At 39.9% G+C, this 21177-nt stretch overlaps 2 protein-coding genes across 8 annotated transcripts; one reads left to right on the plus strand and one right to left on the minus strand.

The window, feature by feature from the left end:
• Window positions 1–7555: 7555 nt before the first annotated feature.
• Window positions 7556–12739, plus strand: LOC112290110 (sodium/calcium exchanger NCL). Its single transcript, XM_024536064.3, has 7 exons — window positions 7556–9112; window positions 9901–10104; window positions 10353–10534; window positions 10654–10811; window positions 11012–11312; window positions 11437–11754; window positions 12036–12739. The coding sequence occupies exons 1-7, from the start codon at window positions 8695–8697 to the stop codon at window positions 12282–12284; spliced, it is 1830 nt and encodes a 609-aa protein (XP_024391832.1). The 5' UTR covers window positions 7556–8694; the 3' UTR covers window positions 12285–12739.
• A 111-nt stretch (window positions 12740–12850) lies between these two features.
• LOC112290111 (uncharacterized) lies at window positions 12851–17037 on the minus strand. 7 transcript variants are annotated; one of them, XM_090255240.1, is made up of 8 exons: window positions 16445–17037; window positions 15111–15284; window positions 14651–14765; window positions 14211–14308; window positions 13954–14068; window positions 13691–13815; window positions 13425–13501; window positions 12851–13299 (listed from the first exon to the last, which is right to left on the minus strand). In XM_090255240.1, the coding sequence occupies exons 2-8, from the start codon at window positions 15162–15164 to the stop codon at window positions 13173–13175; spliced, it is 711 nt and encodes a 236-aa protein (XP_090111366.1). In that variant the 5' UTR covers window positions 15165–15284; window positions 16445–17037; the 3' UTR covers window positions 12851–13172. The 7 variants fall into 7 exon arrangements, with proteins under 7 accessions (XP_090111366.1, XP_073394337.1, XP_024391837.1 ...); XM_073538236.2 differs by having other exon boundaries at window positions 14651–14768; window positions 16445–16467; XM_024536069.3 differs by lacking the exon at window positions 16445–17037 and adding an exon at window positions 15543–15694.
• Between the last annotated feature and the right edge of the window lie 4140 nt (window positions 17038–21177).

Genomic DNA, 21177 nt, shown 5'->3' on the forward strand with positions numbered 1-21177 from the left:
TATGGCAGAGCTTGTTGAAATGAAGAGTGCAATGGCACAAATGCAAGAGCAAATGAGGGAGTTAATGCTTGCAATGCATCAACTCAATTCATCAACACAGGAAAGAACAAGAATGGCAGAAAGTGGGGATATAGAGATGATCGGAGCTGCTTCAACATCTACAACAAATCACGTTCCTTCTCCAATTGTACAACACCCTATAAGCACTAGAGAACCAAGAATTGCCTTACCTGAGAAATTTGATGGTACGAGATCAAAGTTTCGAGGGTTCATCAATCAAGTACAATTGGCAATTGAACTTCAACCGCAAAGCTATCCAACTCCAGGATCACAAGTCAGGTTTATTGACACTCTACTTTTTGGTTCTGCATTATCGTGGTTTTCGTCTTTTCATGAATAACGAAATTCAATATTGGACAATTTGGAAGCTTTTTTGGCGGAGTTTCGATCTATGTATGGTGAACACGATGCAACTCGTGTTGCAACAAATAAGATCTGAATTCTGCGACAAGAAAATCGCTCAGTAACAGTGTATGCTTCACAATTTTGACAACTTGCAATTGACATCAAGTGGGATGATGCTGCACTCATCAATCAATTTCTTTATGGATTGCAATACGAAGTAAAGAAATTGATGCTCAACTTACCTGATCCTCAAACTTTGAGTCAAGCAATCGATTTTGCGGTAAAATGTGATAATCGACTTTTTGAATTTCGATCCGAGAATCATTCACGGGAACCTCAACGTTATTACTCAATGGCAACATCAACATCTTTGCCAAACGTACATTCGGAAGTAGAAGACATGCAAATTGACGCGGTACGTTTTAAACCCCTAACTGAGCAAGAAAAGATTCGTCGTCGTCAAGAAGGATTATGTTTATATTGCGGAGAACCTAAGCACACTGCTCAACATTGTCCAAAGAAATGACGCAACTATAAAATGAGGGGTACGACGGTCAAAGAAGACAACATGTCGAAAAACGGATTCGTCCAGCTACAATAGGGACCGTGCAGCTGGAACCTTGTACAATTCCTAATGAAGGTCCTATCCTCTCCTCAGAACCCTCTCCTTGTTTTATAATAGACTTATATTTAGGACCTAAGAATTACAAAGCCTCTGCTTTATTAGATTCGGGAGCCTCAGCATGTTTTTTAGATGAACAATTTGTTAAAAGTCGTAAAATACCTTTTGTACAGAAACCTAAACCAGTACATGTAGAAGTCATAGATGGTCGTCCCTTGTCTTCTGGAGATGTCACTCATGAAACTCATCCTATAAAAGTAACAATAGACGGTCATGATAGCTACATAGCTTTTAACATAATTAAATCCCCGTCCAATCCAGTTATTTTAGGTTTATCCTGGCTAGAAAAATATAACCCTCGAATAGATTGGAATTTGCGTAAACTTGACTTTTCCCAGAGCATTATTAATAGTTCTACCAACCAAGTAAAAAATTATAAGTCTAGTATAGTAAAACCCGTACTGATAGGTGCAAAAGCATTTATACACGCAGCAAAAGAAGGATCAACTTTTGCTATTTATGCTGCACCTATTTCTGAAAACGTAAAGACTTCAAGTGGCATTCCAAGTCAATATCAGGAGTATCAAGACGTTTTTGAGAAAAAGAATGCAGATATTCTTCCTGAGCATCGTCCATATGATTGTTCAATCGACCTCAAGGAAGGAACTCAGCCACCATTTGGACCAATTTACAGTTTATCGCAAGATGACATGGCTGAACTCAAGACATATATTGACGAGAATTTAGCAAAGAATTTCATACGCCATTCAAAATCTTCAGCAGGAGCTTCAATTCTATTCATAAAGAAAAAAGATGGATCTTTACGAATGTGTGTTGATTATCGAGGACTCAACAAGATCACAATCAAGAACAAGTATCCATTACTTTTGATATGAAGACTCCTTGACCAGTTGAATCAAGCTAAGATCTATACAAAAATAGATCTAAGAGGAGCATATAATCTAGTATGGATCAAAGAAGGAGATGAATGGAAGACTGCGTTTCGAACCAGGTATGGACATTTCGAATATAATGTCATGCCCTTTGGACTCACGAATGCACCAGCTGCTTTTCAACATCTCATGAATGATGTATTTCGTGAATTCTTAGACAATTTTGTCGTCTGCTATCTAGACGATATCCTGATCTATTCTAAGAACGTCGAAGAACATGAAATACATGTTCGTCAAGTATTACAAAAACTTAGAGATGCAGGATTGTATGCCAAGATGGAAAAGTGTGTATTTCACACTACTCAAGTTGACTTTTTAGGATACATCATTTCAAATGATGGTCTCATGATGGATTCTAAGAAAGTCAAAACAATCATGGATTGGAAGATTCCAAGGACAGTAAGAGATGTCCAATGTTTCTTGAGATTTGCCAATTACTATCGAATCTTCATCAAAGATTTCTCATGAGTTACAACTCCACTTACACGCTTGACTAGTAAAGATAAATTTCAATGGAATCAAGAAGCGGAAGCAGCATTTGAAGCCTTGAAGACATCGTTTGTCTCTGCACCAGTCTTATATCGTGTTGACTTTTCTAAGGCATTTTTTATGGAAACAGATGCATCCGATTTTGCCTTGGGTGCAGTTTTATCACAAATGGGAACAGATGACAAACTTCATCCGATAGCTTTTCATTCAAGAAAATTCTCAACAGCCAAGATCAATTATGAGATCCACAATAAAGAGCTTCTTGCGATCGTGGATTCCTTTCAAGAATGGCGTCATTATCTAGAAGGCGCTTCTAGTCCAGTCACTGTGTATACGGATCACAAGAACCTCGAGTATTTCATGTCAGCACGCGTGTTGAATCGTCGTCAAGCTCGTTGGAGTATGTCTTTGTCAAGATTCGAGTTTATTATCACTTATCGGCCAGGAAAACAACAAGGTTTGTCTGATGCCCTATCTAGACGTTTTTATTTTATACCAAAAGACAGAGATGCAGCTTTTGAGCAACAAAGAATGGTCCTCTTGAAACCGGAGCAATTTCATCTCCGAGCAATGAAATCAACATTGACTGTTGATTCAACTTTTCTCAAGCAAATCCAGTCCAGTATGTCCTCAGACCCTCTTGTTTATGATATCGAGAATAATTCTTTCAAGTCTCATGATCCTTCTAAGTTCGAGTTCAAGAATAATCTATTATATTTTGAAGGACGCCTATATGTTCCAGAAGGAGAAGCACGTTTACGTGTTCTTCAAGCATGTCATGACTTTCCAACAGCAGGGTACTTTGGATATAATAAGACTTTGGAACTCATATCAAGAGATTTTTGGTGGCCACAAATGTGAAAGTCAGTCAAAGACTTTGTACAATCATGTGATATTTGTTCAAGATCAAAAATTCCTCGTCATCGACCTTATGGACTTCTTCAGCCATTACCTATACCAGAACAACCATGGTCTTCTGTTTCTATGGATTTCATCACAGATCTTCCAAGCTCAAGATCTTATGATTCTATATTTGTGATAGTAGATCGTTTCACCAAGATAGCACATTTTGTGCCACGTACAAAATCTATCACAGGTGAAGAAACAGCTAAGCTTTTCATTGATAATATCTATCGCTATCATGGATTACCTAAAGATATCATATCAGATAGGGGAACTCAATTTGTGTCGAGATTTTGGAGGACCCTTTTCAAGATTTTAAAAGTGGACATAAAGTTATCTTCGGCTTTCCATCCTCAAACTGATGGACAAGCAGAGCGTGTAAACCAAGTCTTCGAGCAGTATTTAAGGTGTACCATCAACTACCAACAAGATGATTGGACAACCCTTATGCCATTGGCAGAGTTTGCTTATAATAATACGGTACATTTTTCCACGCAACAAATACCTTTCTTTGCCAATTATGGCTATCATCCACGACTTGATGCTTTTGATTTTTCAAAAGTTGATAATCCTGCAACAGAAGATATGGCAAATCGGTTGTCAGAGTTACATGCAATAATGAAGACGCAATTGAAGGAAGCTCAAGAATGACAAAAGATAAACGCAGATCTATATCGTAAGGAGCAACCACAACTCAACGTGGGTGATAAGGTATGGCTACTTCATCGCAATATCAAGACTACTCGACCTTGTGACAAGTTGGACTATCGTAGGCTTGGCCCCTTTTCTGTTTCTGAACAGATCAACCCAGTTGCATATCGGTTACATCTACCGGAGTCAATGAAGATCCATCCTGTATTCCACGTGTCTCTTCTTGAACCATATAAGACAGTGGATATACAAGGAAGAAGACAAATGCCATCGCCTCCTATAGAAGTAGATAATAATGAAGAATTTGAGGTGGAAGAGATATTAGACTCAAGGCGGCGCCGAAATAAGCTGGTATACCTTGTTCATTGGCGCGGATATGATATTAGTGAACACACATGAGAGCCATCCAGGAATCTAGGAAATGCATCAGCTAAAGTCAAATTTTTTCATCAACGACATCCATCAAAACCAAGATGAAAATCTCTCTTATAAAAGAGACAAGATTGAGGCAAGATAACATTCAATTTCCTATCCTTGTTTGTAACTTCTTTACATTTGTGACGCTAATTAGATGGAGAGCCAACAACCAACGGATTCAACTTAAGAACCTTCGTTTGCTGACCTGCCGGATGAGACATTACGATTGTCACAACCTTCAAGACGACGCAATCGAGATGAAGATCTTCAAGAACGACATGTTCTTCCTCGAATAGATGGTGAGATACAACGCGTTTGGTATCACGAGTTGGGAAGGGACTCTCGATGTTTGGTGATTTTGCTAGAGGTAGGAACAACTCCTGATGGTGTTCCGAATATTCTATTCAAAAAAAGTTACGAAGGCCTCAACAATGATCAAATAACTGGGTGGTCTTCCTATCCTGGTATGGGACACTACCGATGGTTGAGAGGCCCTATCAATCATCTTCGAAGAGAACAGAGATCAGAGTATGTGGTGAATACAATTCGTCGCATCATAGATTTCCTCAACATATGATGACCGCTCCTCGTGGAATTCGTCTCTAGAAGGGGGGGTAATGTCACAGCCATAATCATGTAAGCTAATAATTACATATAGAAATAGGTAGAAGTAAGTAAAAGTAGGCAAAAGTAAGTTAATTCTATAATATTTAATATAGAAGCTTCCTAGAAACTTCCTAGACGCTGCTTTGACTTCATAGGTGTCTTTAATTGACTTTTTGGATTAGAAACGTGGTCAACAAGTTGGCCATGTGCCACACATGTTGTTAGCTTGAAGATCAAGCTAACTATGTGGCCCACATGTAGAAAAACTTGCCTTGTAAGTCAAGGCATGTGTCCTACAAAGTCAACACATATTGGAGGTCCTATAGAACGTTGCCACGTAGCCCCTAGTTAGATAGTATATATAGAGACAAGAGTGAAGGCTTCTTCACTCTTGTCAACTCCTTTCTTGCTTCTAGTCTAGTTTCAAGGGTCTCTAGTTTTCTTGTCTTTTGGCAATAGCCATTCTAGTTTCTCTTTTCAATATACATACTTATTATTCATATTTTGTTGCTTTTCTTTGAGTGAAGGCTTACTTGTCTGAACTGTTTTTTCATCGAGTTCTTGTCCTTGACTCATAACAGTTCTACAATTTGAATAAAAATCTCTAAATATAAATATTTTATTTTATCCATCTTAAAAAAATATTTGTGCACTTCTTTAAATGCAAATGCAAACCTTCCAAATCACATTCTTATAGAACAACATGCTATGATTATAACAAAAATGTGTGCTTTCTTAAAACTTGACTTCTAATTTTATTGGTCTAATTCATATAGGCTTGTAATAAACTTGTATATACTTTTAGGAAATCTTAGATTATATCTTATAGATATCTTTTAGTATAGAATGAACTCCTTCCATAATTAATAAGTTTACATTTATAATATTAGAAAATCTATTTATTCATGCAGCAACAAATGCTCCTTGTAATCCTTGATCTCAATGATGTCAAGGTAATTAAGAAGTGCCATTATAACTTGACCCTTATCCTTTAACTTATTCCAATGCATTTTAAAAAGATGCTTGGTGTAGGGATAGACATTGCTTTGCCAACTTTGCCTAAATGCATCTAAATCTTTTTTGGTGCTAAAGTACTTTTTGCCAATACATTTTTATTGATGTGCTAATTTAATATTTTTTTATTTGCAAGGCAATTAACATGCATTTTGAAGCTACCCTGAAATCAAGCATCTATGCAATAGATGCATGCTTGTTAGTTTAAAGTTGGCAAGCAATAGGATTACCATTGACATCAATAAGCTAATAATTATGTTTATTGTTGCAATCTAAGATATGCCTCCAACTATTAGTTATTAGCAATTTTACATTGAGAAAGAACAAGTAGTATATTAAGTACATAGCTATGTTTTGATGTTGTATTTTGACATTGGCCTCTTAGTCATTTTGAAGGTTGTATTGTTAGTTGTAATCACACTTCATAGTGATATTAATGGAATCTAAGGGTTTCTTTACTATTGCATATGTTTGTACATATACAATATCATTAACTAAATCAAAAGCCTGCTATAATGATTTATATGACAACTTTGGTAGAAGTAGCATTGCTCTTCAACAAAGAATTAAGGATATTGTGGATTAGTAAAGAAATACAATTATTTTTTACAATACTATAAGAGCACCATGAGTAACTTACACAATTATGTAGTAGGTTGATTTAAGTTTTAGATAGCTTAATTGAATATGCTCCTAAATATAAAACTCTCATATCTTTATACAGAAATAATACTTTGTGTTACTTTGTCAAGTAAAGTAACTTCCAATAACTTTTGATGCTTTTAATGCAAAAAATAAAGTTCCTTCCCTTTTAACTGTACTATACAATTTTTTGCTTTAAAAATTAATTTTAAATTAGTTTAGTAATAGAATATCAATGGTAGAGTACTATTAATGGAGTAAAACTGACCAAACATTAAAACAAAGTTTATATCCACCATATTACACATTCTTAGTCATAATAAATCACAAAATGCTCAAATATTTTAAAAATATGGAATAATTTATTTTAGAATCAAGTTTAGGTTGTTATTCAATGACCATTGAATCTCTTACACCATAGAATCAAGGTTAATACATTCCCATTTTATCATCTAAAGAATACATCACCCCTTCCATGACTTACACAAGACCTACCAAAACGTAGATCCTTTCGATACGTAATAAGCGGAATACGATTACACCGTAAATATACAATATACCGACACGGCGTATTTATACGCAGGGAGGAGAGCATAGCTGCGGCAAGTGGTGTCCGTAAGGGCGGTTCCGCTGCGGATTGATTCGCGGCTCCGCCGCGCGAGCAGATCGATGGCGAAGTGTTTCGCTGAATTCTAATTTCGTAACCTGCAGAGTAATGGTATTTCCCTTCTGCTCCGGATCCAGAGCCTGGTTTAAGGCGAGCACGAGGTGTAGTCCCGGGGCTTCCAGTTCACGAATCCGTGTTGCGGAGGCGTTTTGCGGTGTTGCGGAGAGGTAAGGTACTTTACTGTAGTTATTAACTTACGATCAGAAGCTTAGGGAGGGGTTGTAACCAATGGGAAACGAGAGCTGAGATGTTGGGATCAATCTTCCCACTTGATAGGAAATTCAGGAGTATTATCCCACTGTGTTAACTGCGCGTCTTCGAGATTGGGACAACTCATTTTGTTTGCGAATCCTTCTTTATTTGGAGTTCTTGGCGAGCATTTTCGCTCATCACCCAGTGCAACATCTCCGGGTCAAATGCTTGTGCTATTGTATCCACGAAAGCCCTAAAATAGACGAGCATGACGGATCAGATTCTGGTACGAGCCGCGCAGCTTCATCAACACCCGAGGTCTATGCCATGCACTGGCCCTGTGGAAACTCTGGTATGAGTGTGCTGAAGCCGAGGCGAATGGACTGTTTTTCTTGGGAAAATTTCGAGAGGACAAGTTGCGATATGCGTGAGTGTGTTTTAGGTTTAGTTCAGTTCGTTTTCTGTTGTAGCAGAGAGGATCCTACTGCGCAAGGGCTTGATGCACGAGGACTTTCTTTTCAGTAGCAAAAGCTGAGGCTCCAGTTTGATAACTTCGTCGATATTGCAATGCTCGTGGACACCATGCTGGATTTCGACTGTCGATTCACATATTCTTATCTTTTTCGAGGGACTAAATTAGGGTGTGCAGCATCCTGCCACTCGCAAACTTTGAATCCTTCAGTAAAGTTAGCTGAAACACTGTTCAGATACTTGTGAACTCCACTTTAACTTTCACTAACTACAATTGGATTTAAAGCTTAGACCGCTTAAAATGCAAGCAGTATTCCATCTGGAGCCGCCTAGCAGTTCAAGACTCCCAGTCATAAGCGACTTCTGGTCTCTCTCATGTAACGCCCGTTTTCTAAGCAAGACCCAGCAGAATAGGACGTGCCGTTTTACCTACCCGTTTCACCTCCCGTTAACCTGGACCTACACGAGGGTACCAGTCACTATGCCCATGCAAATGGCGTCCGCGCGGCAAATCCGTAATTTAGGAGTCCTGTTGCAACCACTGCATCCCAGATTCTGAGATTCGGATTCCTGGGTATTCTACAAAGCGGCGATATTAGTTACAAAGTGATTTCGCGAGAGAGTGCGCATAGGGACGAGGGAGGAGCACGATTGGCGGCACGATGAAGTCGCGAGGAACGCAGTTGCTTGAATCAAGCATCGCATTGCTTGTAGTGGCATTGATGTTGCAATCAGTGTTAGTGCACGGGGAAACGGAGGCCACGCCATACAGCGATAGAGGCAATGCGTGGAAGATTGAGTCTGTGCTGCGAAAGAAAGACAATGAGAGGCAGTGGAGGGGCTTTGGGGGGTTTGTGGGCCAAAGTGGTACGTGTGAAGAGAAATACGGGGTCATGCCCTGCTCGGTGAGCTTGGGAGGAAACGCAGCGCTTCTAGTGATCTACGGGTACATGATGCTCCAGGCCGCGCAACTTTTGTCCGATGGGAGTGAGCTTCTGTTGACGGTCATGAGCCCCGGTATCATTGGGGGCCTTCTTTTGCCTATTTTTGGTGCCTTTCCCGATGCATTGCTCATCACTGGTACGTGCTCGCGAATGCAGAGATGAGATATTTTAACCTATTTGAGAACGGGGGTTTTGGAGTCTTGTGACCCATGTGTCTATTAATTTCGACTTTCTTTAAAGAATGGTTTATGTATGTTTTGTTTGTGTGTGTGTGTGTGTGTGTGTGTGTTTTTTTTTTTTTTTTTTTTTTTTTTTTCGTGTCCCTGTATTGTTATTGCTAAAAATCCACCGGACCACCATTGGATTCTTTGAATGTGTACCAGTTTCTTAGCTGAGGCCTTGAAAGTTGATCGCAGACTTCAAAGGCCTTGAAAGTGAGTGACAATAGACAGTCGTCCTGAACTTAACCTGTTCTAACTCGAATTTGCATCGGTACTTGCTCATTGGGAATTTACAAATTCAGTTAATGTAGTGTCCGTTAGCGGGCTTACTTCTTCTGCTGTCCTACTTGAATCTACATGAATCGATTCGATCCTCCTGAGAAAATCGTTTACAAGTCCTACTTCTACTAATATTGAATAGCTGTTGGTGCGTTGCGCTTTCTTTATCATTGGCTCTAGCTGTTTGGGTCCTAGTCTTAGCGCAATCACTAAGAACGATGTCAAACGTCAGAATGACCGCTCGTTCACGTAATCTTCATTGTTACGTGAGGGTTGTTGTGGTCGAGTTTAGTGGTAAAAGTATCGCCTATTGTTGAGTAAACAGCTTTTAGACTTGAAATTGCATTAGTTTGGGCATCTAGTTGGATTATTTTGCTCAACCGATCAACCAGCACATGTGAATTCCAGTTTTCCTTGAATGTAGTCTCGGGATTTGGAGCAAACCTGGCAGAAGCACAGGAGAAAGTGTTCGTAGGTATGGGCTTGCTTGCTGGATCGTCGGTTATGTTGCTCACGGCGCTGTGGGGATCGTGCCTTATCGTCGGCCGATGTGATCTCGTGCCGCATTTCGCTAATTCCAAGCTTGTGGCCAAGGATCGGACATTAACCAAAGGTTTTCATCTTACAGGTGCCCACATTTTATTCTCTTCATGAAACTCGCCACACTGTTTGTGTCCTTTTGGTGCTCAGAGACAGCTTATTCACACTCTTCACCACCCTCGTACGCGAGGTATTGATCATCCATGAAAATATATTTACTCTTCGAGTTGTCCATGTTAATTTACCCATGCGTTTACGTCTATTATAGTTTTATTTTTATTTTTATTTTAAGATGCCACTGGATTGATGTTGAGTTACTGGGCACTATGGAAACAGAAACGGGAGTTACGACCGATCAACAAACGAAATGGGCGTCGTGGATAATGATGGCCACTCTTCTGCCCTATATTGTGGCACAGATACCTCGACTACTAGACTGGAATGCAGAGGGACATGTCTTTGTTGCAATCGCAGCTGTTATCGCAGTAATTGGGCTCTTCAGCTACTGTGGTTATCAGGTGATTGAGACTTTCGAAGGGGTTTCTGAGAAGCTTGATAAAACGCGCGGTTATCATTCTTTGCATTCGAAAATTGAATAAATCTCACAAAGAGTATTGCTCTGTTCAATTGGATGCAGCTTATGGCTCCTCGGATACAGGAAAGAAGAATAGCATGGGCAAAGCACAGGTATATGAGGAACCATGCTCTTCATAAGGTATCCCACCTTTCACATGAACAAAACTGGGGCAGCCTTTTCACTGCCAATAGTGAACCAAATGAGGAGGTGCTGCTGAAGTAAGTTTTTAATTTATCTTTTGAGCACGCTTATCTTCTCGCTTAGTGCAAAAGATCATGCTGTTTCTGGTTTGCTTGTTCAGCAGTCTGAAGTTGAATCGTCGTTTGCATATTTCTGTCTTGCGACTCAAGAAGTACGTTAAATTTCAATTTTAGATATTACTCGGACTAACCCAAACTTGTGCTCCGTTTTTTACAAGGTTATTCCGTCATTTCGACCCAGACAATGATGAACACCTCACCATGACGGAGCTGAGGGGTTTGATTCTGGGTTTAGGGATTGAGCGTGATAATGGCCAAGTCCCTGACGAAGAAGAGCTTCAGCATTGGATGTTGGAGTTCGACGTCTCAAGGGATAACCGAATTTCGGTGGACGAATTCCTTGAGGGTATAAAGCGGTGGATAAAGTCCTCCAAATCCATTAGCCTCCCGAAAACGAACACAGTCAAAGTGGACAGATCCTCTCCCTCTGAACACCACGGTTGGGACTTCGAGGCCCAGGTGAGAATTTGACCCCCCAGGTTCTCCACATGACGGATATGTATTGTTGTGGAGAAGGTAGCAATGTACATTTGTCGACGTGCAATTACATGTTCGTCCAGCTGAAAGTTAATCATGGATGCAGAATGCCAAGTTGGATTTAGCGTCCTTAGCGGACGAGGCAAACGATGACGACGACGAGAATGAGAGCAACAGTGACCCAACCAAAGCCCAGGTCATCACAAAAGCAATTTTCTATTTGCTTTCTGGAGCTGCTGTTGCTGCCATTTTTGCTGACCCCTTAGTAGATGCAATTAGTGGCTTTTCTGAAGCTTCAGGAATTTCTCCCTTTTTCATCTCCTTCATTGCTACACCTCTAGCGACCAATTCCAGCGAAGCAATTTCTTCTCTCATCTTCGCCAAGAGGAAACGCAAGAAGAACATTTCCATGACTTACTCTCAGGTATGGCGGGCTTTTTTTCATGCCTGGGTTGTACAGTCTGTTCCTCAATTCACGTTTCAAAGCAACTGATAGCCTTGATTGTCTAGGTACTGTCCTTAATAGAGTGGTGATCTGGAAGAGAAATGTGTTCCGATGACTCGAGATTGAATTTTGTTGTGATTGTACATTTCCTTTTTCAAGGTTTCGAGACTTAGCGTTATTGATGTGTCTTTTACTATGCTAGTTTAGTCTTGTGTGAATGCCCATTACCTGATTCATTTCCTTTGACTTTGACCGTGCAGATTTATGGTGCTGTGACCATGAATAACACCATGTGCTTGGGAATTTTCTTGGCAATTGTGTATTTCCGAAGCCTTCAATGGGATTTCTCAGCCGAAATTTTCGTAATTTTCTTTGCGACTTTGTTGATGGGCTCCGTGGCAGCTCTCCGCACAACTTTCCCACTTTGGATGGCTTTCATTGGAATAGCCCTTTATCCTGCTTCCATTGGACTGGTAGCCTTCTTGGACTACGTTTGTGGTTGGCATTAAACCTTTCTCGATTTAAAGAAACGTCGGACGGTTTGGCTTTTTGCTGCGAACAAACAACATAGAAGGTTATCTTTTCTCTCATTGCAGATTTCTCTGCAGGTTTGTTTGCTTCTGTAGCGGAAGTATGTTTCTAGCATTCAATGTTTACTCATGACCTTCATTCGTGATTGCCTCATCCTTTAGACAGGCTGCTTGATTGTGTACGATGGATTGATAGGCGGTTTCGATTGTCTATTAGACATCAGCCTTGTCTCACTAAATTCCACCAACGTAGATTAGAATGTAAATGAAGAAACCCAATTTCCGAAAAAAGACAATTTAACTGGTTTACTATCATGCTCTGTATCCAACTCAAGTCTGTCAACTTTGCGCTCATTATTCAGAGATTTTGCAAGGTTGTTCCTACATAATTTCTCGCAAGGTTGACAGTCAAATGGAAGCCATTTTCTCTGAGTGATATCAATTTCCTTTGAAGAGTTTTTGTTTACACTCCATTGGTTAACAGTCTGATCAAGAGTGCGCAGTTAGACTAACACAAACGAACATACTTTCATCCACCGACAATGTTGAAGAAAACATTGTTTATAATGTGCCGCTCAACGGATCTAAGAGGTAGTTATCCTTATTCTGGACATGAGAGTTTGAAGTACACTGAAGCCCAGATACGAGATGCCCTGTTATTTAACATACAAACACCTGGTAGTCTGCAGCCGAAGCAGGTAAGCGCGTCCGTAAGATGTATCAACTGACCCCACATCGCTAAATTAAACCTTGTTGCGGATAACTGCAGCTAGGGAGAGGTCCACACATGTTCCTTGATGTACAGCGCGCATTTACCACTGAGGCTAACTGAAGGTAGTGAAATTATTAGTACATACAACAATTCTCTCACACTCTGATTGCTTCCATAGCTTTTACTGCCGCTGCCAAGGCGTGGTTCTCCGGCTCGGCGATGTGCTGCTTTTCCGGCGGCGACTCCAGCTCCGGCCCCAGCACTGAATTGACGTAGGCCACCCTGTAGAATATCCACGCGCACAGCGCGTTAATAATTGATAGTCAAGTAAAAAACTATGAAAATCTGCTTCTCCAGAAGCGAGGTAATTAGTCCTACATTACAGATAATTTAGGCAAGTCATATACCGGACTTCCATGGCGTCGGTCTCGGGGTTCTTTTCAAACTGTATTCGACTCGGTGTTCCTTGGTACAACAGAAGCGCCTGCCAGCCAAATCCGCATGGTTCAGGGGCTGAAGAATGCACATGTTCACAATGTAGACAAGACACACTAAAGACTAGGTCCTGATCCAAGCATTGAGATTAATCGAGAGGAGCCATCGGTTGTTACAAAATCGAACCAAATGAATTCAATTTTGATGTACAATTTCGCTGTTTCACTGATAACTATACCTTGAGGTATTTCTTCTCATCCAGAATGAAGCGATGGTACATGCCAGGTGGCAACACTATGAGATCACCCTTCTTAATCTCGATTCGGATCCATTGTCCGTCGAAATCCCGCACATCCTCATAGCCTGCAGTCAACCGAATTATGCTTCATCAAGCTCTGAAGTTCCTAGACTACTACTCAAACTCGAAGACTACAACGGTTTCAGCGGTAACTTTAACATGGAATCAAGTGATGGAAAACTGAAGGAATTCAAGGAATCCACCTATGCCATCGAGTATGAATCGAATCTCCTCGTGGTCGTGCAAGTGCTCCATAAAAAACTTCTTCGTGTTCGCCTCAAAATTCGGTAGCTTTCCAGGCGCTACAGTTATTACCTCCTGTACGATGCAGAAGATATAATAAGTCAACAAACATATAACAGACTAAATTCTCCTCTTCCATCTAGGTTAACTTCTGCACAGTTCGAAAGAAAACCGCACCGTTGACACCAGTAATGGCTAGTTACTGTTCGAACATTACCTCGTAGCTGTAACAGCGTGAAACCTTAATTTTGTTCAGGAATTTATTTTGTTCATAACCGTCGGCTTCGATTTCGGTCCATGTGAGGACCCCCAGCTCTGCAAGCGGGAGGAGCGACATGTATATATATTAGCACCATCGCTGTGGTCGGAAAGCGAATTTCCTTCTACAGCAATCGGGAAGAGAACATGATTGTATTCAGGATTCCAGACAGTTTTATATGTAAGCTTGAACCAAAACAAACATTCGCTGCGCAGCTGTAAACTTGAGCTTGGTTCCTAGCGCCACCTGTACATTCGAACTATGACAATCCTAAGAGTCTACGAACATTAACACACATGTGTCATGGACTAATAAGGACAGATTCGGTGACGTGCATTTTTCCCCCAAGAGTCTGTAAGTTCTAACATAATCAGAGGAGAAAATGATTCTGGACTTACTCTGGAGATGATCGGTCGACACTTCTCGATTGGGAGAATACTGGTGAGGCTTGCTCGGGTGATCATCGTTTTCGTTGTAATACCAAGCTTTTATGGGTAGGGTTTTTTTTGTTTCCTGCTAGACACAAAATTCAAGCACATTTTCGGTTCCAGAGTGCATCTAGAACGCCCTCAACTCAAGAAAAAGATAAATAAAGTTAATGATCGCCTCCGCTTCGCACTGAGGGATTGAAAAATGCGCTAAGAGAACTAATCATCGTGTGGGCTACAAAAACAATGTGTCCGAGTGATAGAGCAGTTTTCAGATTCACCAACCCCGTGCACAGCCTATCCAGTCCATCGCGTGGAGGATACAGTACGCCGAAGCAAGTGCATCGTAGACAACTGAGAAGGGTGTAATTTTGTGCTTTTCAAGTAATGTGAATCTGCAAGAACGCGAGTTTAATGAAAGTGCAAGTACCTTGGTGTGTGGAATTGCAGAAGTGAGGGCCGGAGTAGAAGTGTCCACCGCCATATCTTTTACTAAATTGTGGGCCAGAAAGATTACATATTACCAAAACTCGCAACCGTTGTAAGAATATAATCACGTCCTCGAATTTGGATCGATGCCATCCACTTAGACGCCAAATAATTGCTGATGCCAGAACCCAAAGTCAATGCCAAACGATCAGTTCGTTAGTTTCTAACTTGCGTCGAAGAGACTGAAGCATTCAGAAGAGGGAAGACTTCACACGATTTATCCATTAATGATCACACGCCACAAAGGCCCTACTCTGATTATACTCATGGGGTTCGCAAAAGCTTTGATAACAACTTGAAGGATTGACTCTACTGTGAGTCCACTGAGCGCCGCATTACAGACACGGGGAGTGTCGGAGTTGATAGGGCATACCAGAAGCCAAGACTGTAGAGCACACCAACCAGTAAGTATGGTCAGATTGTCTCCACAACAAGTGGGAATTCGTAGGCACCACAATCTGATACATGTCTAACGTTTGGTACATGTTGAGAGGTAAGAGACAATTCCACGGGCTTTTCGGAATGAACGACATTAACAAATTCGCCCTTTACGCGGATAGAAGTGGGCCCTCTCCGCTACCAACCCAATCTTTATTGAACGACAGACGTCCAGTATGCCGAACAATTAGGGGACGGCTCAGACCAATGACCTTCAGATGATACTTCCGTAAAGACCGAGCAAATGTCCATGCCAGATTGCGCACGGCTGGAAAGTTGATGTGGTGCTTGTTTCTAACGAAGATGCCCCTAGCACACCGGGGGAGACAAATTTCAAAGCTGCAATATTAGAGCTCTCTTTCTGAACAAAATGATATGAGCTGATACGTAGTCCATAGCAAAAAACTGAATGAGAACAGGAAGATAATACATTAGCTCTGTTGGGTCGTTTAGAACAATCAGAACAAGTCACTCAGCCACAATCTAGACAATCGACCACATCCATTTACCGACGTTCACCGCTGGATCCTGTAGAAGATAGCTGTTCTGGAACCAGCCTGAGTTATCATTTTAGCTAGTGAATGCTAGTGTCGCGTTCGCTTTTCGGAATCCAACCAATACGAGTAAATTAATAATTCGTCAGCGTCAGAAGTTGGAAGTCTTGGACGCGCCCATGTGAAACAAATTTTCCGTTGACAGAGAAAACTAGGAAAGCACTCTCCGTAAAGCACTTTTCCGTGGCAAAAGAACCGCTCATCTCGACATTTTACAGAACAACAACCAGGATAGAGCAGGACTACAGGGTATCACCAAATAGCACGGGTTAGGAGTACGCACTGGGAAGCTGACGGATCGAAGTTCCAACAACGCACTTGGAAAGCTGCGCATAGACCCACCGTAATGCCACAGCAGCTACAGAATCCTTCGCCTTATTTATAACCCTCTGTCGGTCCCAAGCACATGTCCGGAGCTTGTTTTGCCTTCCTGCATACACACTGTTACAAATCGCAGATTCCGGAGAGCCCATCCCTTCCGGAATTTCATTCATTGTTCAGCGCCATTACTGCGGCGGAGGTTGTAATGAAACGATTGTAAGCCGCAGCTCCAACACTATCATTCAAAGCGGCAGGACTTGACAGTCGGGTCACGAGCACTGATGTGTGAGTACTAAAGCCCGTTTTGCTCATCGTCGTTAACAGCGCGTGCAGAGACAAACGGACACAACATGGTGAATTTTTTTCTTACACATACTTCGAACTGTGGAGACAATGCCCAGTGTGAAGCTCTCCCATGGGTTCCGCAGCCAATCCGGCAACGGTACGATTAACCGCGGACAGAGCACCGCAGATCTTGCCGCGCCACCTGCACCCGGGAACACGTGACCAGAAACGCGATCAAGGTGTCTAGGTTCGACACAGTAGTGCCGATCAGACGCACGATGAACGCGACCACCACGTTCTGACAGGATAGTCTCTTTCGCAACAGCAGCTTGTGGCTCTATCGACATCTAGATTCAACGCCGCAGGAAGGTTTACCACGGCTTGTCGAACTGCATTGAAAGCACTCACTCAGTGCAGGATTGGGAACTTGTTCGTTGCATGGCTCTCGAGATTCTCACCGCATTCCTCCGTCACTTCGCATTCATGGTCCACTCTGCATTGTTTCAGTGTGAGTGGGATCGATGTTGTCCCTTCCGCCTCTACAGTCCCACGCCGCACCCAGTTCCCTTCGCCACATCTACCCCACTGATTAAAACCTCATGTAGAATATATATATATATATATATATATAGGTACGAACATTAAATGTATATATATATATATATATGAAATGATAGTCCAAGTTAAGTCTGGTGGATTTTGTTAGGAAAGTAGTAAATAGGCCGTTCCAAGTCTATAGATATATATATATATATATATATGAAAATAGTATGATGATGATGACGTATTAGTTGTAAGAATGTATGATAAAGACATTTTAGATGTACAATGTACTCCTTTATTCTTTATTACTAGCTCTTTTAAACGGATCAGAGTATAGACAGTGTTTTAGGGAAATGATAGTCCAAATTAAGTCTGGTGGATTCTGTTATAGCTTTTGAAATGCACATGGAGCGTTCAACAACTATACAGTGAATTTCAACATACCTACTCAATTTATATGGTAAATTGCATTTTTATTTTTTTATAAATAAATTACTAGGATATTTAAGCTTTTGGTTGATCCTCCAGATCCTTATAATACCTTAACCAATAAATATATATTAGTGAAAAGAAATTGATATATTAAAATGACTTACAACATTCATCTTAAATCATGCAAAATGAATTGTGAAACTCAATGCTGCAAAAAGTGGTCTTCATTAGATTCATTTGTCAAAAGATTCAAATCAATATGGAGAAGTGGAATATCAATCCCCATACTTCTTACATTCTAATCAAGTGCTCAACTATTTGAGTTAAATTGCATTGTGCAATTGTAATTATAACAACTATTTGTGCTTTGTCTTTTTTGTGTTTAATATCTGCAAAATTTTATTGGATAATGACTTGGAGTTCTTTGTCAATATTCGTGGCTATGGTTACATTGTCTTCTTGATTTGTGTCTAGTTGAAGATTGATATTATTAGAAATTATATGCTGCTACCTTATGGTGTCTTTGGTGAAATGGAGTTGTTGAGTTCTATTTGAATCTTTGCGTGGGTTGCATGCCAAGTCTTTGTCATGGACATACTCATATAAGCTAGTAATTACATATACAAATACGTGGAAGTAAGTAAAATTAGGTAAAAGTAAGTTAATTCTATAGTATTTAATATGGAAGCTTCATAGATGCTGCTTTGACTTCATAGGTGTCTTTAATTGACTTTTTGGATTAGAAACATGGTCAACAAGTTGGCCATGTACCACACATGTTGTTAGCTTGAAGATCAAGCTAAATATGTGGCCTACACGTAGAAAAACTTGCCTTGTAAGTCAAAGCATGTGTCCTACAAAGTCAACACATATTGGAGGTCCTATAGAACGTCGCCACGTAGCCCCTAGTTAGATAGTATATATAGAGACAAGAGTGAAGCCTTCTTCACTCTTGTCAACTCCTTTCTTGCTTCCAGTCTAGTTTCAAGGGTCTATAGTTTTCTTGTCTTTTGGCAATAGCCATTCCACTTTTTCTTTCAATATACATACTTGGTTATTTATATTTTGTTACCTTTCTTTGAAAGAAGGCTCACTTGTCTGAATTACTTTTTTCATTGAATTCTTATCCTTATCAGATTGACAAGAGTACACCTACAATATCAGAGCTTTGTCTAATCTTGATTAAGAGTGGATTACCCCTTTTTCTTGATAAGATATAAGCACATTAGAAGTTGCGGATTACCCTCTTCTAAACAGATATTGTCCTTAGTATTTTCTTTGTTCTCAAGTCCTCTCTTCTATTTGTCTTGAGCAATATTAGACATCTTCTCTTTTCTAAGGATTATCATGGCAGAACTTGTTGAAAAAAAGAATGCAATAGCACAAATGCAAGAGCAATTGAAGGAGTTAATGCTTGCAATGCATGAATTCAATTTACCACCACAAGGAGCAACAAGATTGGTAGGAAGTGAAGATATAGAAATGCTTGGAGCTGCTTCAACATCTGCACCAAATCATGTCCTTTCTCCTATGGTGGAATGTCCCTTCAGTGTTAGAGAACCAAGAATTGCCCTACCCGAGAAGTTTGATGGTACCAGATCCAAGTTTCGAGGATTTATCAATCAAGTACAATTTATGATTGAACTTCAACCCCAAAGCTATCCAACTCCAGGATCGTAAATTAGATTCATTGGTACGCTTCTTTCAAATTCAGCACTATCGTGGTTTTCATTTTTCTTTGAACGACGAGATCCAATATTGGATAATCTAGAGGCTTTTCTGGCAGAGTTTCAATCTATGTATGGAGAACATGATGCAATTCGTATTGCAACCAATAAGATCTGTATTTTACGACAAGGCAATCGATAAGTAACGTTATATGCTTTACAATTTCGACAACTTATAACTGATATCAAGTGGGATGATGCTGCATTTAATAGCCAATTTTTCTACGGATTACAATATAAGGTAAAAAAATTAATGCTCAACTTATCTGATCCTCAAACACTGAATCAAGCAATTGACTTTGCTGTGAAGTGCGACAATCGCCTTTTTAAATTTCGATCTGAGAACCGTACAAGTGGACCTCAACGTTACTATAATTCAATGGCAACACCAACACCTCTTCAACACATACATTCGAAAGTAGAGGATATGCAAATTGATGCAATACGTTTCAAACCTCTTATTGAGCAAGAAAAGACGAGTCATCATCAAGAAGGATTATGTTTATATTGTGGAGAACCAAAGCACAATGCTCAACATTATCCAAAGAAATGATGCAATCACAAAATAAAGAGTATGGTTGTGAAAGAAGACAATATGTCAAAAAACAAATTTGTCCAGCAACAATAGGGACTATGCGGCTGGAACCTTGCACAACATCTAGTAAAGGTCTTATTTTCTCCTCAGAGCCCTCTCTTTGTTTTACATTAAATATTATTTTAGGACCTAAATATTACAAAGCCTCTGTCTTGTTAGATTTAGGAGCCTCAGCATGTTTCTTAGATAAAGAATTTACTAAAAAACATAGCATATCTTTAATAAAGAAAACTAAACCTATTCATGTAGAAGTCATAGATGGTCGTCCATTATCTTCTGGAGATATTATTCATAAAATTCTTTTTATAGAAGTAATAATCTATAGTCATAATAGCTTTGTAGTATTTAATATCATTAGATCTCCCTCTAATCCAATCATTTTAGATTTATCGTGGTTAAAAAAATACAACCCTCAAATAGATTAGATTTTCCGAACTCTTACTTTCTCTAAAAGTATAACTAACACTGTAGTTAATCAAATAGAGAGTCATAAGTCTAGTTCAATTAAACCTGTATTTATAAGTGTAAAAGCTTTCTTGCATGCTGCTATGAAAGAATCACCATATATTATTTATGCCACACCTGTTTCTACTGGTGGAAAGACTTCAAATGGCATTCTAAGCCAATATCAAGAATTTCAAGATGTATTTGAAAAAAAGAATGCAGATACACTCTCGAACATCATCCCTATGATTGCTCAATTGACCTTCAAGAAGGAGCATAATTGCCATTTGGACCAATCTATAGTTTATCACAAAATGAGTTGACTAAATTCAAGGAGTATATTGAAGAAAATCTAGCCAAGAATTTCATACGCCATTCTAAATCTCCGACAGGAATTCCAATTCTATTTGTGAAGAAAAAAGATGGATCATTGTGGATGTATGTTGATTATCGAGGACTCAATAAGATTACCATTAAGAATAGGTATCCACTACGTTTAATATCTAGACTTCTTGATCAGCTGAATTAAGCTAAGCTCTATACAAAAATAGATCTCCGGGAGCATACAATCTAATACGCATCAAAGAAGGAGATGAATGGAAGACTGCGTTTCAAACTAGGTATGGACATTTTGAATACAATGTCATGTCTTTTGGACTTACAAATGCA

Source organism: Physcomitrium patens, chromosome 13 (genome assembly GCF_059467195.1).
Source record: "Physcomitrium patens ecotype Gransden chromosome 13, ASM5946719v1, whole genome shotgun sequence".
Lineage (NCBI taxonomy): Eukaryota > Viridiplantae > Streptophyta > Bryopsida > Funariales > Funariaceae > Physcomitrium > Physcomitrium patens.

Excerpts from the sequence above, each read along its gene's own strand:
- LOC112290111 (XM_073538236.2), bottom strand. The coding sequence starts at position 15,164 with ATGGCGGTGGACACTTCTACTCCGGCCCTCACTTCTGCAATTCCACAC. Across the intron at positions 14,769-15,110 it reads CTGCAATTCCACACACCAAG|CAGGAAACAAAAAAAACCCT; the intron begins GTACTTGCACTT and ends TTTTGTGTCTAG. Across the intron at positions 13,300-13,424 it reads ACCGACGCCATGGAAGTCCG|GGTGGCCTACGTCAATTCAG; the intron begins GTATATGACTTG and ends GATATTCTACAG.
- LOC112290110 (XM_024536064.3), top strand. The coding sequence starts at position 8,695 with ATGAAGTCGCGAGGAACGCAGTTGCTTGAATCAAGCATCGCATTGCTT. Across the intron at positions 9,113-9,900 it reads CGATGCATTGCTCATCACTG|TCTCGGGATTTGGAGCAAAC; the intron begins GTACGTGCTCGC and ends CCTTGAATGTAG. Across the intron at positions 11,755-12,035 it reads TTTCCATGACTTACTCTCAG|ATTTATGGTGCTGTGACCAT; the intron begins GTATGGCGGGCT and ends TTGACCGTGCAG.